Raw genomic sequence first — 17,172 nt, 5'->3', positions numbered from 1 at the left:
CTCCTTGCCCACGCCTCCCGCTGCCTCCGCCCCCTCACACTGGGGCCCCCAGCTTAGTCCTTGCCCTGCACTCACTTCCTAGCCACCGCCCCGTTGGCCGCACTTCTCCTCCTTGCCTAGTTTCGCGCCTCTGCGGCCGCTCTACGACCGCACTCCACTTCCCTCCGCCTGCGGCCCTCGCCTTCTCCGCCGCTGCGTCCCTTCTCAGTAGGCTCCGCGCCGGCCTCTTGGCCCCTGAGAGCCCACGATTCCCGGTGTCGCCATGGCCAACACGGGTGCCACGCGCCGCCGCCACCGCCACTCTCCCGCCGCCCACCATGGCCCCGCAGCAAACAGGTAGCAGAAAGCGGAAAGCGCCCGCGATCGAGGCGGGCGCCGCGAGCTCGTCGTCTCAGGGCTCGGAGGCGGCGGGCGCAGAGGGGCCGCTGCTGCCCAAGAAGCAGAAGCGGCCGGCGACGCGGCGCTCTCTGGTGCACTACCTGAAGGGCCGGGAGGTGGGCGCGAGGGGCGGCGCCGGGCTCTCGGGCTCCGAGGGCGAGCTGCGCGGCTATGCGGTGCAGAAGCTGCCCGAGCTGTTGAGGGAGCGCGAGCTGGCCCTGGGCACCCTCAACAAGGTGTTCGCGTCGCAGTGGCCAGGCAAGTGGTGTGTGGCACCAAGTGTAACACCCACTTCGTGGTGGATGTGCACTCGGGCCAGATCACGCGCATCCCCCTGCTGCGGGACCGGGGGCCCTGGTTGGCCCGGGCCCAGCCGACCTGCGGCATCCACGCCATCGAGCTGAATCCCTCCAAGACGCTTCTGGCCACTGGGGGCGAGAACCCCAACAGCCTGGCCGTCTACCAGCTGCCCACCCTGGACCCCGTGTGCCTGGGGGGCCGCCATGGCCACAAGCACTGGATCTTCACCATCACCTGGATGAGTGACACAGTGGCTGTGAGCGGCTCCCGCGACGGCACAGTGGCGCTGTGGCGGATGGATCCCGACATGTTCAGTGGCAGCATCGCCTGGCACAATGACGCGGGGCTCCCTGTGTACGCCCACATCCGTCCGAGGGACACGGAGACCATCCCCAGGTCCAGCACCAGCCCCAGTAACCGCAAGGTGAGGGCTCTGGCCTTCAGCGGCAAGAACCAGGAGCTGGGAGCGGTGTCCCTGGACGGCTACTTCCACCTGTGGAAAGCCCGGAGCACTCTGTGCAGGCTGCTGTCCATCAGGCTGCCCTACTGCCGAGAGAACGTGTGCCTGACCTACTGTGATGAGTTGTCCCTGTACGCGGTAGGCTCCCAGTCCCATTGTCTCCTTCCTAGATCTGCGCCAGGGTCACCAAAACATCAGGCCCCTGTGCTCCCCAGAGGGCGGCACGGGTGTGCGCTCACTAAGTTTCTACCAGCACATCATCACAGTGGGCACGGGCCATGGCTCCCTGCTCTTCTATGATATCCGCGCCCAGAAGTTCCTAGAGGAGAGGGCCTCAGCCAGCCCGGACTCCTCTCCTGGGCCCTCAGGAAGGAAGCTCAAGCTCACCTGTGGCAGAGGCTGGCTCAACCATGATGACCTGTGGGTGAACTACTTCGGTGGGATTGGCGAGTTCCCCAATGCGCTCTACACGCACTGCTACAACTGGCCTGAGATGAAGCTCTTCGTGCCTGGGGGACCTCTCCATTCAGGCCTCCATGGGAACTACGCAGGCCTCTGGAGCTAAGGATGGCTGCTGTGTTCTCAAAGCGCCCAGATTTACCTTCCAGTCCCCTCTCACTTTCCTTCCTTATGCTGTGTTTGTGCTTTTTAACTCAGTGCGGCGTTTGTCTTCCAGGTGGAAAGTGCCCAATTTACCTGTCCTTAGTATATGAGAGAGAGAGAGAGACAGAGACAGAGACAGAGAAGAGAAGAGAGAGGAATCCTTCAGGCAATCAATACTTGGCTTTAATATTTTTTATACCTCTCCACACCATCTTTTTGAATTCATATTTACAAAGAGTTATGACTAACTCTTGTCTTCTTTGAGTTACATATTCTCTTTTTAATTCTATTCAGTCTTGGTTTTAGAATTATGTATATTTTCTTTATCTTGGTTTTTAATCAACAGGATTGCAATAATATTGTGTTTAGTTATTTTCATTGCGGGTAGATGGTATATCAAAATTATGCTTAAAAACAGGGTTTGTACATCTATTCTGGAAACTTAGCCATAGTTTTATAAAGCATTGTTATATTTGGAAAATACATTCCAAGTTCTTTTTTTTTTATAATGATTTTTTTATTATATTATGTTAGTCACCGTAGAGTACATCCCCAGTTTCCGATGTAAGGCTCGATGATTCATTAGTTGTGTATAACACCCAGTGCTCCATGCAATACGTACCCTCCTTACTACCCATCACCAGCCTATCCCATTCCCCCACCCACTTCCCCTCTGAGGCCCTCAGTTTGTTTCTCATAGTCCATAGTCTCTCATGTTTCATTCCCCCTTCTGATTACCCCCCCTTTTTATCCCTTTCTTCCCCTACCGATCATCCTAGTTCTTATGTTCCATTGATGAGAGAAATCATATGATAATTGTCTTTCTCTGCTTGACTTATTTCACTTAGCATTATCTCCTCCAGTGCCTTCCATGTTGTAGCAAATGTTGAGAACTCGTTCTTTCTGATAGCTGAGTAATATTTCATTGTATATATGGACCACAACTTCTTAATCCAGTCATCTTTTGAAGGGCATCTTGGCTCCTTCCATGATTTAGCTATTGTGGACATTGCTGCTATGAACATTGGGGTGCATATGGCCCTTCTCTTCACTACGTCTGTATCTTTGGGGTAAACACCCAGTAGTGCAATGGCTGGGTCATAGGGTAGCTCAATTTTTAACTTTTTAAGGGACCTCCACACTGTTTTCCAGAGTGGCTGTACCAACTTGCATTCCCACCAACAATGTAGCAGGGATCCCCTTTCTCCACATCCTCTCCAGCAATTGTTGTTTCTTGCCTTGTCTATTTTTGCCATTCTAACTGGCATAAGGTGGTATCTCAGTGTGGTTTTGATTTGAATTTCCCTGATGGCTAATGATTTTGAACATTTTTTTCATGTGTCTGTTAGCCATTTGTATGTCTTCATTAGAAAAGTGTCTGTTCATATCTTCTGCCCATTTTTTTATTTGTTTATTTGTTTCTCGTGTATTGAGTTTGAGAAGTTCTTTGTAGAACTTGGATACCAGTCCTTTATCTGTAGTGTCATTTGCAAATATATTCTCCCATTCCGTGGGCTGCCTCTTAGTTTTTCTGACTGTTTCCTTGGCTGTGCAGAAACTTTTAATCTTGATGAAGTCCCATAAATTCATTTTATCTTTTGTTTCTCTTGCCTTTGGGGATGTATCATGAAAAAGGTTGCTTTGGCCAATGTCGTAGAGGTTGCTGCCTATGTTCTCCTCTAGAATTTTGATGGATTCCTGTCTCACCTCGAGGTCTTTCATCCATTTGGAGTTTATTTTTGTGTATGGTGTGAGAGAGTGGTCAAGTTTCATTCTTTTGCATGTAGGTGTCCAATTTTCCCAGCACCATTTATTGAAGAGACTGTCTTTTTCCCACCGGATGTTTTTTCCTGCTTTATCAAAGATTAGTTGCCCAAAGAGCCGAGGGTCCATTTCTGGGCTCTCTATTCTGTTCCATTGGTCTATGTGTCTGTTTTTGTGCCAGTACCATGCTGTCTTTGTGATCACAGCTTTGTAGTACAGCTCGAAATCCGGCATTGTGATGCCCCCAGCTTTGTTTTTCCTTTTCAACAGTTCCTTGGAGATTCGGGGCCTTTTCTGTTTCCATACAAATTTAAGGACTATTTGTTCCAGTTCTTTGAAAAATGTCCTCGGTATTTTGATCGAGATAGCATTGAAAGTGTAGATTGCTCTGGGTAGCATGGACATTTTAACTATGTTAATTCTTCCGATCCATGAGCATGGGATATCTTTCCATCTTTTTATGTCTTCCTCAATGTCTTTCAAGAGTGATTTGTAGTTTCTAGAATATAGGTCCTTTAAGTCTCTGGTTAAGTTAATTCCAAGGTAACGTATGTTTTTTGGTGCTATTGTAAATGGGATGGATTCCCTAATTTCTCTTTCTTCGTTCTCGTTATTCTTGTATAGAAATGCAACTGATTTCTGAGCATTGATTTTGTATCCCGCCACGTTACTGAATTGCTCTATAACTTCTAATAGTTTGGGAGTGGCTTCTTTTGGGTTTTCCATATAGAGTATCATGTCATCTGCGAAGAGAGACATTTTGAATTCTTCCTTGCTGATTTGAATACCTTTGATCCCTTTTTGTCATCTGATTGCTGTTGCAAGGACTTCTAGTACTATGTTGAATAATAGTGGCGAGAGTGGGCATCCTTGTCGTGTTCCTGATCTTAAGGGAAAGGCTTCCAGCTTTTCCCCATTGAGAATAATATTTGCAGTAGGCTTTTCATAGATGGCTTTTATGAGATTGAGAAATGTACCTTCTATTCCTACACTCTGAAGGGTTTTAATCAGGAAAGGATGCTGTATTTTGTCAAATGCTTTTTCGGCATCGATTGAGAGGATCATATGGTTCCTGAGTCTTTTCTTGTTGATATGATGTATCACGCTGATTGATTTGCGAATATTAAACCACGCTTTCATCCCAGGTATGAATCCCACTTGATCGTGATGGATAAACCTTTTAATGTACTGTTGGATTCTATTAGCAAGTATCTTGTTGAGGATTTTGGCGTCCATATTCATTAGGGAAATCGGTCTGTAATTCTCCTTTTTGAGGGGGTCTTTGCCTGGTTTGGGGATCAAGGTAATATTGGCCTCATAGAATGAGTTTGGTAGCTTTCCTTCTGTTTCTATTTTTTGAAATAGCTTTAGGAGACTAGGTATTATTTCTTCTTTGAATGTTTGGTAGAATTCCCCAGGAAAACCGTCCGGGCCTGGAGTTTTGTTATTTGGAAGGTTGTTTATCACTGAGTCAATGTCTTAATAATTAATTGGTCTGTTTAAAAAATCAGTTTCTTCCAGTTTCAATCTTGGTAGTTTATAGGTTTCCAGGAAGGATTCCATCTCTTCCAGATTGCTTAGTTTATTGGCATATAGCTGTTGATAAAAATTTCTAATAATCCTTCCAATTTCAATGGTGTTCGTCGTGACCTCTCCTTTTTCATTCATAATTTTAATAATCTGGGTCCTTTCTCTTTTCTTTTGGATAAGTGTTGCCAGTGGTCTGTCAATTTTATTGATTCTCTCAAAGAACCAGCTTCTAGTCCTGTTGATCTGCTCTACTGTACTTCTGGTTTCTGCTTGATTGATTTCAGCTCTAATTTTGGTCAACTGCTTCCTCGTGCGTGGATTAGGCCTATCCCTCTGTTGCTGTTCCAGCTTCTTGAGGTGAGAATATAAAACTGCATTTTAGATTTTTGTATTCTTTTGAGTGAGGCTTGGATGGCTATGTATTTCCCCCTTAGGACTGCCTTTGCAGTATCCCATAGGGTTTGGACTGTTGTATTTTCATTCTCATTGGTCTCCATAAGTTGTTTAATTTGATTTTTGATTTCCTAGTTTATCGAGTCATTCCTGAGCAGGATGGTTCTTAGTCTCCAAGTGTTTGAGTTTCTTCCAAATTTTTCCTTGTGGTTGAGTTCCAATTTCAGAGCGTTGTGGTCTGAGAATATGCAGGGGATAATTTCAATCTTTTGGTATCAGTTGAGACCTGTTTTGTGTCCCAGAACATGGTCTATTCTTGAGAATGTTCCATGGGCATTAGAATAGAATGAGTATTCTTTGGTTCTGGGGTGTGGTGTTCTATATATATCTATGAGGTCCAACTCGTTGAGTATGGCATTCAAAGCCTTTGATTCTTTGCTTAGTTTTTGCCAGGGTGTTCTGTCTATTTCTGATAGTGGAGTGTTGAGGTCCCCTACTATTAATGTATTTTTATTTATATGTTTCTTTATTCTGGTTAAGAGTTGGCTTGTGTATCTTGCTGCTCCCCTGTTGGGGGCATATATATTTATAATTGTCATATCCACTTGTTGAATACTTCCTTTAAGAATAATATAGTGCCCTTCTGCGTCTCTAACTATAGTCTGTAGTTTAAAATCCAATTTATCTGATATGAGAATTGCTACCCCAGCTTTCTTTTGAGGTCCATTTGCGTGAAAGATGGTACTCCATCCCCTTACTCTCAGTCTGAATGCATCTTTGGGTTCAAAATGAGTCTCTTCTGGACAGCAAATGGATGGGTCATTTCTTTTTATCCAATCTGCAACCCTGTGGCGCTTTATGGGAGCATTTAAGCCATTCACAATAAGACTGATTACTGAGAGATATGATTTTAATGATGCCATGTTGCCAGTAAAGTCTTTGTTTGTATTGGCTGTGACTTTCTGTTCTGTATCCCTCTTGGGGCCTTTTTACTTTTATAGAACCCCCCGTAATATCTCCTGTAGGGCTGGTTTTGTGGTTACGAAATTGGTTAGTGACTGTCGATTCTGAAATGTCTTTATTTCTCCATCAATTCTGAATGACAGCCTTGCTGGAGAAAGGATCCTTGGCTGCATGTTTTTCTCTGAAAGAGCTTTAAATATGCTCCCCCAACCCTTTCTCTCATTCCAGGTCTGCGTAGACAGGTCTGACGTAATTCTGTTGCCTTTGCCTTGGTACGTGAGAAATTTCTTTGCCCTGGCCGCTTTCAATACTGTATCCTTGGATCTAATATTTGCGAAATGCACTATGACATGACGTGGCGTAGGTTTGTCGTGGTTGAGCTTGGGAGGGGTCCTCTCTGCCTCTTGGACACGAATGTTTGTTTCCCTCGCTAGATTAGGGAAGTTTTCAGCTACAATTTGTTCCAATATCTCTTCTAGATCTCTTTTTTTCTCCACCCCCGGGGATGCCGATGATTCTAACATTGGATCGTTTCATTGAGTCAGTAATCTCCCGTAACCTACATTCGTGGGCGTGGATTTTTTTTTAAGACCAGCTTCAATTTTCGTTTTTTCCTCTATTAACCCATCCTCCAAATCACTAACCTGTTCCTCTGCTTCTGTGACCCTGGCCGTCAGAGCCTCTAATTTTGCCTGCATTTGGCTCATAGAATTTTTAATTTCTGTCAGATTCACTCTCATTTCTGTCCTTAGGGATTCTATATTCTCAGTAACCTTTTCGTTAATAGTTTTTTCAATTCTACTCATCATTTTGACCATCGTTACTCTGAATTCCATTTCTGATAATTTGGTTACATCCATATCCATTATTTCTGTGGCAGAGGCCACAGACTCACTGCCTTTTCTTTGCTGGGGGGGGGCTTCTCCTTCTTGTCATTCTGATGAGGAGAGGTTGCGGGGTTGTCCAGAGCCCAAATTATTGACTGGGTCCCAGGCCGTGCCCCTTGTTTTATAGGGATCTTAGGGATGTGGGCTGTTTCTTTAAAGATTTTATTTATTTATTTATCTGAGAGAGAGAGACAGTCAGCAAGAACGGGAACAGAAGCAGGGGAGTGGGAGAGGAAGAAGCAGGCTCCCAGCGGAGGAGCCCGATGAGTGACTCCTTTCCAGAACGCCGGGATCACGCCCTAAGCCGGAGACAGGCACTCAATGACTGCGCCACCCAGGTGCCCGGGTTGTGGGCTTCTTGATTTTTCAGCCTGCCTTCTGTGTTCTGGGGGAGGGGCCTGCTGCGCTGATACTCAGGCAACCCTGTTTGGGTAGAGTCTCCGTGTCCCCTGCGAAGGGGGATGGGGATGGGCACGCTGTGAGCTGGTATTTCCAGGCTTTTGTTGTCTGGCGGCTTTCCCTGGCGGTCTGTTATGCCTCTTATGAGAGTCAGAGCAGCAGAGGCTGAATTGTCACAGAACAGAGGGATTGCGGCCCGTTCTCCACTGATGTTCTGGCCACTTTAACTCCATTACTATTGGTACTGCTCAACCCTGCAGCGTCCCGGGATGTGCGCCCCACACCCGGCGTCCCTGCCCTCACTTCCAGGGCCGGCGTGTCTCTGTCCTTTGTGTTTCTAATGCCGCCAGCCGCCCCGCATGCTTCCGGATCTCCCGGTCTCAGTCTATGCCCGGTGAGCACACCAGGATTCCGGAGTTCCGTGAGAAGCCTGGTGGCGCGCGCACCCGGTTCAGGGTCTCAGTCTGCTGTTTCGCGGGTGCCGTCCGTGAGTCAGCCCGCTCCCCCATGCAGGTGGCTGCCGCTTCCCGGCGCCCAAAGGCGGCGGCTCCCTCCCCCTTCCGTTCATCTTCCGATATCTGTGCGCGGTTTCACGGCTCCCCTCTTCGTACCTCAATACTCAGCGCTGGAGATGTTCATTTGTAGAGATCCAGATGTATCTTCCTGCGTCTCAGGCTGATTCCGTGGTTATTTAGGCTGGTCTTGTACCTATCTAGCTTGACTCAGGGGACCGGCTGAAAAAGGGGTCCCCTACTCCTCCTCCATCTTCCCAGCGACCACATTCCAAGTTCTAGATTACCAAACTTGGAAACATTCCATTTGCAAATTGTAATCTTAGATGTTTATAGTTTCTAAGTTGGTGCTAAACATACTTTTTAAAAAGTATTTCTCTTTGAAAACAAAGTTGTCACAGAATCTTGTTTTGGACCAAAATCCCAATTTGTAAGAACACTTTAGGAATGCAAGGGTTCTGTTGGTGGAATGTTCAGAATTAATCTGAAAACCTAATTGATCTTTTTCTCCAACAATCCTTATTTAAGTTTTAATGACCTGCTGTTAAATAAGTAAATAGAACGTGCATTTTTTTCACTTCCTGCCTTAGTACTCTCAAAATTTGTGAATATATTTGAATGTTTGTTGTTTATGGAACTTGCACAGAATTTCAGTGCCATCATTCAAACCAGGGATTCTAAGTATAAAAATATAGAATGTATGGCAGACGGGGCAGAATGTATACTGATCCAGGATATAGCCTGGATATTTTTGCTGTTGCTGTTTTTAATACCAAATATTATATTTCAGCATACTTTAAATTTTCTAGTTCTGCTTAACAGTTAAGTCACAAGAAAAAACTGCAAAGGACAAAAATGATCCCAGTCCCTACTTCTGAAAAAGATGCTTAATTTGTAAAGTCCAAATTAGTAAGATTTTATTTTGTGAATTTCAAAGATTCTTACCTAACGTAGAATAAATATGTTGTTAAAAAGTGCTGATGTTATAGCCCTCAGTGTAATAATATACAGTTATCAAGGAGACTGGAAGTTTGTTTCAAGAAGATGGTCTGGAGATTAAAATAAATGGGATTAGGTTGAAAAAAAGTACTTTGGGGTTCAGATAAATACAAATCATGGATTGTTAAGAAAACAGATTGTATTTCTCCATATATGAAAATTTTGGAAATGAGAAGGGAGATTGGCCCTTCCTCAAAACTAGCCAGGTTATGCTGACCTTGGATTAGTATTGTGGCATGTCTGTTTTTCCTTAAATGTTTTGGCACTCAGATGCTGTCTTAGTGTCCATTCAGTACATGCTGTTCAGTTGCAAATCTGAACCAACGATACTAAAAAGTGAATTAAGAAATACAGAAAAAATAAGATTTTGTTTACAGAGATTGTCTTAGCACGTTTATATAATTGTTGTTATATAGTAGTAAATTGTATTTGTGCGCATGTATGTGTCTCCAACTCAGTTGTAACTGTTTAGAGAGCAGAGAATATAATTGTCATCTTTTTATTCTCTTATTTCTCCACTAATGCCTAGCAAATCATAGGCAATCAGTAAATATTTACTGAAAGAATGTATTTGCCTCTGGAGACTCAAAGTTCAAAGCTATGAAAAGTAATTGCATAAATACATAAATAAAAGTTTACTCAAATAATATGGGATCCTGTTTTGTTTTTCCTGCTTTGTTCTTTGCCCTAATTCATTTCCGGGTCAGGTTCTGGTGCTTATCCAATTTTCCCCTGCAAATACGTAGATTTGAAGGTTTCTTTAAAACATTTCATGCTTTTTTTCAGAAATTATTTTGAAAGACCTTCTTTTTGTAGGAGTTTGTCTTCTTACCTAAAAATAGTTATTTGCTAAAAACTTCTTTAAACATTACTTAAGAACTTCACCAAAGTATTCACTGCCTATCTTGTTGTGGGGTATAGGGTATTTTTATAGTATTTGATCATTATTTGGGGATATTGGAAGAACATCTTCAGAGGAAATGACAGTTTTACATGAGGTGGAGTTTTAAAGAAGAATTAGAAGGAACATCTCTGATTTTTTCTTAGGCTTGCCCCTTAACTTCATCACTGACTCACTCTTAACATTCTCGTAAGTTAAGGGTGTATCTTTTTGATACTGAATCACATGGCTTGTGTTTTAAAAACACCAAATAGCCTAATTATGTACGTGTTTATATTATGTAGAAGTTTAATTATTTTGAAATATTTCCTACTTCAGGGACAAAGTGATCTACAGAAGTACAATTAATTATGTTGCTTGTGAATGAAATAATTGAAAAAGTAACATCCAGGAAACCCATAAATGTAGTTCATTTAAAATACACAAGGACATACATATTTTTATATACAAATTATTTATTATGGTTCCCTGAAACCTTTGCATTATAAGTTCTTATAACTATTTATTAAAAATGTTAGTTCCAGGGACACCTGTGTGGCTCATTCAGTTAAGTGTCTGCCTTCAGCTCAGGTCATGATCCCAGGGTCCTTGGATGGAGTCCAGCATCAGGCTTCTTGCTCAGCCAGGAGTTTGCTTCTCCCTCTGCCTGCCACTCTCCCTGCTTGCTTGTGCTCTCTCTTGCTTTCTCTCTCTCTCTGACAAATAAATAAAATCTTTAAAAAAAATGTTAGTTTCATTTACCTAACTACATATTCACATATACCTCTCCAAATATATTTCTGACTTGAAAATTTATGTTCTTCCCCTTTATTCTTTGGATGAGTTAATTTCAATTTTTTTTTTGAGGAGGGGGAGAAAGAAATGACTAAGGAAGGATAGCCAGTGAAATAAATTGAGTACTCTGGAAAAAAATTCATCTGTTAAATATACTCTAGCATTAATGGATAAACAAAATTGGATTCTCCAGAGGTTGATTTTTTTTCCTGCTGAACTCAGTGTTGAACAAGTTGTCAAAATTTTTCCATTAATTACTAATTTAGAGTGATTTTAGAAAGTAATTCACAAAGCCCTCCCGGATGTTTTACTGACAGCTTCTTAATCTCTGCAAGTCTTAGGTAACCCAGCTACATTAACATGTCACTGTGTGAGTTGCTCAAGGATGCAGTTCAGTGAGAATGACATGTACTAATGTGAAAGAAAAGGTGTATAGGGCACAGGTGTTTGCTTTAAGAGATGTTATTTTAAGATCTACTGAAAGGGCTGCCTGAAACGATTTCCCATTACTGGCTTGCTGCAAACCCAGAGACACCTACCATTGGAGTATGGCATCAACAAAAGGGCAATGTGGTTACAGGACTTTGCTATGAAACAGGCTAATATTTACAAAGAAGGGGTCTTTAACTGCTAGGTGTTGTTTTGCATAGGCAATGGTCTTTGCTTCATAGGCCCTTCCCCCACCTTTTTTTTTCCTTCGAAACTCTGTAACATGCCAGAGTAGTATACATTTAACTTCTTCATGCTTTCATAGTGAATGTTTTGTTATTATTTTAATAGAGCATTTATTGTAATACAGTTAACTATGTGAGCATCTTGCAACCCACCCACCCCCATTTGAATGTGAACTCTGTTGTCCCAACACCTAGAACAATAGGCTGCACATACATAGCACTGGGAAATCCAGAGCAACGACTAATACAGTAATTTCTTGGCGTTAATTATTTTCTCACATTAGTTGACCAGAACATTTGCAAATGTAATAAGGATTAGGTTGATGGATGAAGAACATCTTGAAACAGGACCCATGGTACTGGTCATGGCAGTTCATAGCATGGAATAATTTGGGTAAGGCAGCAGAAATTTTGATTACTTAACATCTTCATAGAGGGCTGATATTGGATCTTGGCTAGCAAGATAAAATGGAATAAATATTTTAGAACCACAAAAACCTGAGTTTGAATCCTAGCTCTATTATTTTTTTACCGAATAACCATAGGCGTGTTGCTTAACTTCTCTAAACCTGACCATATATTACTAATTGTTCAATCCCCAGAATCTAGCATGCTGTCTAATACATATAAGCACTCTACTGTTATTAGTTCTTTTTCTCTCTAGATCACCACTAATTCTGTAAAGAGTATGTGTACTTTTTAATTTAATTATTATAGTTTTACAAGGAAATTTTTATGTGCATTGTGGAAAGTAGGACATATAAAAAAGCAAAATATAAGAAAAAACCCCTCATTTCCAGCAGCCAATTACTATTAACTCCGTGTATAACTTTCCAGAATTTTTTTTCTTTTTTATAAGATTTTTATTTATTTATTTGAGAGAGAGAGAGAGCACAAAGGGAGAGTAAGAGGGAGAAGCAGACTCGCCGTTAAGCAGAGAGCCTGATGTGGGACTCTATCCCAGGACCCTGAGATCATGACCTGAGCAGATGCTTAACCAACTGAACCACCCAGGTGCCCCAGATTAATTTTTTTTTGGGTGCATAAATGTACTCACTTGTGTCATGACTACTAAAATGAGAATATTTTCTGTAGTTTGGTTTGTAATCTGCTTTTTTCAGTTAATGATCCCATCTTTTCATGGAAATAAATATTCATCTTAACTAATATTCTGGATGTTTTTAATGTGTAGAGGTGGAAACTTAAAATGAATGATATGATGCACCACTCAGGAAATTGGTCCATTACCAGAAATCGTTAGAATAACATATCAGACATTTAACCCGATATAGTAGCCCCTCTTATCTGCGGTTTCGCTCTCTGTGGTTTCAGTTACCTGCCTTCAACCACAGTCAGGAAGCAGATGATCCTCCTTCTGACTTACTGTCAGGTCAATAGTAGCCTAATGTTGTCACAATGCCCACATCATCTACCTCATATCATCTCATCATGTAGGCATTTTATCGTCTTACATCACAGGAATAGGAAGGATGAGTACAGCATAATAATATATTTTGAGAGAGACCACATTCACATAACTTTTATTACAGTATTTTTAATTGTTATAATTATTCTATTTTATTGTTTATTCTTATTAATCTCTTACTGTGCCTAATTCATAAATTAAACTTTGTCACAGGAATGTATAGGGAAAAAACATAGTATATATAGGGTTTGGTACTATCTGCAGTTTCAGACATCCACTGGGGGTCTTGGAATGCATCCCTCTTGAAAAGGGGGGATAACTATGAGATTGTATATTTACTTAAACCTTAAGAGTTAATCATAAACATTTATCATGTGTTGATAATCTTTGTCTAGATGCTGGCTTAATTCAGTGATTTTTAGGTATTGGAGCATATCACAGCCACTTGCACATATTTTAAAAGTGAGAGTTGCTCAAGTCTCAACTCAGACCTACTGAAACAGAATTTCCTTGTAAAAACATCATTTTATTTGAGTGTTTTCAAATTAATTCAATCAAAAACCAAATGAGATAGCATCAACAAAATAGGGCATCTGCCCTAAAGGTTTATTGTGTACCAGAGGACAAAGATATCTAATTCATTTATTTAAAATTCACTAGTGACCAAAAAAGATAAATACAGTATTAAGGTTATACTAAGCAGAATGAGAATATGGAGAGTATAGCAATTGACTGTCTGAGAAGATCCCAGAAGAGACAATGCTTGAGCTGGGTCTGGAAAGCAAAATAAGAGTGGAGACTGAGTGCTAACACTGGTTTGAAAGTACATTATGGTGTCTGGAATGTATGAGCACATACATACATACAGGGCTGTTGCAATTTGACCTTGTGGAATTTGAAGTGCTGTTGCAATTTGACCTTGTGGAATTTGAAGTGCCTATGGGATTTCTAGATGCAAATGTCTGGTTGGTAGTTAGAAAAATGGATCTAAAGCTCATAACCGAGTTTAGGGCTAGAGATACAAATGTGAGAGTCACCACTATAGAATGGTACTTTGGAGAGGTAGGGAGCAGTGTAGTGTCTCAAAGGCTAGGTCTCCTGGTTCTCATTCCAAAGCCCATCTATATTAAATAGGTCTGCACATCAGTAAATACATGCATTACTATATGCCTGGCACATAGTATGTAATTAATGACTTCTAGGTAGATGGCCAAATGAAAGTTTAGTGAATATTAAATGCTACTTAATGGTCCCCAAAAAGTAATATTTCATCTTTTCAATTGGTAGTAAACAACTTTTAAATTCACCTACTGCAATCACATTAACTAAAAGAAGATAAAAGAAATTTACCAATGTTGCTGTTTTTAAAAAAATCTATATTTTGTTTAGACGTGGTTTTGTATCCTTTGTGGAATATAGGTCATTCTACAGTTGGGCAAGAAGAAAGCTAAGTATTGATGATACCTTCCTTACAAATTAATTTTTTGTTTTTCCATTTTGGAGGGTACAGTTCACTGAAGCAAACACATTGATGATGTCAATGGGAGTAATGGTGCTATTTTCACCCTTTCTAATGCCATTATTGTGCCATTCTATGTTTCAACCTAAGGCATTAAGGTTTCACGTTGATTAAATTTTAACATCTAAATTGCCCTTTTATGTTACACACAAATGATAAACTTGAACGTTCCAGTCAGAGGGCAGCAACTTTAGTTTCCTCCAGGCTCCTGGTAAATTCATCAACTAACATCCCCCAGCACCTCAGAAATGACTCATTTTTGTTTCTCTTTTACTAAGGGACATAGGGTTGAGTGTTTTAGGTTTTAGAATTATGCCTCATATGGTTAAAACTAGACCCCATTATATACAATGGATGCATTTCTTGACATTTGTATATGAAGCACATTTCTAAAAATGGAATAATATATTCCCCCCATTGACTTACATTATAATTTCAGAAGTGTCATCTTTATTATGGATTGATTTCCAATTGACAATAGTTTCTAAAGCATTGCCACTGCCTCCACCTCTGAGACATGTACTTTAGTCTTCAAATAAAAGCTAAGTGATATAATGGAATCCCTTACTTCAAAGAATATTAAAGGATACTTTCAGAATGTGATAAATTAAGCCCTATTTCATTTGTGTAGAAAATGGGATTTCTTAAAATAGGACATTCTGTAATTTGATTTGCTCTGTATATATTTATCACAAGCCAGAGCAAATTCTAAAATATCTTCATCTGTCATGCCTAGAGGAGCTCTCTTCTTTCTTTTCCTCTGGTCTTTCTTCATGAATATTGCCCTAAGCAAAGGAGTTCAGCTCATAGATACTCCCAGGGAATGTTAAATAGTCCTTTGTTTTTCCTATTTTAACTTTTTAAAAACTCATAGTATTTAAATCATTTTAATAAAAGACTATTTGGGCATCATCATGCTAGATTGACCTTGGCTTCAAAAATAATGAGAAAGTAAATGTTTCATTAATTGCCTTCTTAAAGATCAGGGGCTTTTGTTTTATGACTTAACTTTTTTTTTCAATTGTGGTAAAATACACATAACATAAAAGTTACCATTTCACACATTTTAAGTGTATAGTTCAATAGTGTTACGTATATTCTCATTGTGCAACTATCTCCAGGATTTCTCCATCTTGCAAAATTGAAACTCTATACCCATTAAACAACAATTTCCCCTTTTCCCCTCCCCACCAGCCCCTGGCAACTACCATTCTACTTTCTTTCAGTTTGACTATTCTAGGTACCTCATAGAAGTGGAATCATACTGTATTTGTCTTTTTTTGTAACTGGCTTATTTTATGTAATATAATTTCCTCAAGTTCCATCCGTGTTGTAACATGTGTCAAAATTTTCTTCATTTTACAGACTAAGTAATATTCCATTGTATGTGTATTCCACATTTTATTGATCCATCTATCCATTGATGGACACTTGGGTTGCTTCCACTTCTTGGCTATTGTGAATAATGTTGCTATGAACATGCGTGTGCAAATATCTCTTCTAGACACTGCTTTCAATTCTTTTATATATATACCCAGATGTACAAATGCTGAATCTTATGGTAATTCTCTTTTTAACTTCTGTTTTCTATTATGGCTATACCATTTTACATTCCCACCAACAGTGCACAAGGGTTCCAATTTCTCTACATCCTTGGCAACATTTGTTATTTTCTGTTTTTTTTTATAGTGCCCATCTTAATGAAGCATGAGGTGTCAGGGGCTGTTTTTAAACTTGTTTCAATTTATAATTGATTTATACAAATATTCTAGCCCAATCTTTAAGTACTAACAGTACTTTACATATGGAAGAGAACATATAGCTGTGATTATTGTGAGGAGAAATCATGATGATTTAAGTATGAGCAAGGGAGTCTTGAAACCTATAAAGCATATAGAAAATCTATATTCTGATATATTTTCCTTAAAAGGGCACCCAGTTGGATAATTTGAAAATTAGAGTTTGAATTATCACTTTTTAAAAATTCTCAATACATGTAATCTCCAGTTTATTTAATTGATCACACCTAGTGTTCCTGACTTGATGATGTAAGGAAAAGGTTATATTTTAAGTGCTACCCTTGGTGAATTTTGAGGGGAAATTCATATATTAAAAATCAATTTTAGAAATAATTAGTAATTATATTCTGCACATGGATATGTTTCTCACAATTGACCTTATCTTGAAGTCTCTTAGGAATATCTTGGGAAATAAGGTGAGTTATAAATAAAGGATATGTCACTTTCAATGGCACTTAGATAGAACAAAACATCACAGAGATGTTTCAGATAGAACAAAACATTGTAGAAAGTTTGAACACCTGAAACTAATTTTAAACTCAATGTTAGAGTGTAATGCTAGAAAACCTGGTTGAAATAATGAATGAAACAAACTACCTCTTTACTATCCAGTCTGTTTTACAGATCAAATTATATAACCAACAAGAAGGTATTTAATCTCTAAGTAAATAACTGAATACTTCAGAAAGTAAGCCATTCTGAAATAGCCATCTTAAAATTCTGTGTATCTAGGAAGATAGATTCTTGTTATAGACCCTTAAAATTTTTGAAGTATTTAGAATCAGGAAAAACATATAAGAGTACATTAAAGTGGGATACCAAGGAAAATTTTTTAGAGTTTATTTGTTTATTTTTGAGAGAGAGAGAGAGAGAGCGAGCATATGTGTGCAC

The 17,172-nt window shown here is 40.3% G+C and overlaps 1 protein-coding gene across 1 annotated transcript; it reads left to right on the top strand.

Moving 5' to 3' along the window:
- The first annotated feature begins 317 nt into the window (after nt 1–317).
- Nucleotides 318–1,703, top strand: LOC113271015 (DDB1- and CUL4-associated factor 12-like protein 2). Its single transcript, XM_026520674.2, is given in 3 exon segments — nt 318–630; nt 633–1,294; nt 1,296–1,703. Coding segments are annotated over 3 exon segments (1,383 nt in total).
- The last annotated feature ends 15,469 nt before the right edge of the window (nt 1,704–17,172 follow it).

This window comes from Ursus arctos, chromosome X (genome assembly GCF_023065955.2).
Source record: "Ursus arctos isolate Adak ecotype North America chromosome X, UrsArc2.0, whole genome shotgun sequence".
NCBI lineage: Eukaryota > Metazoa > Chordata > Mammalia > Carnivora > Ursidae > Ursus > Ursus arctos.
This window is presented reverse-complemented; position numbering and strand designations above follow the sequence as displayed.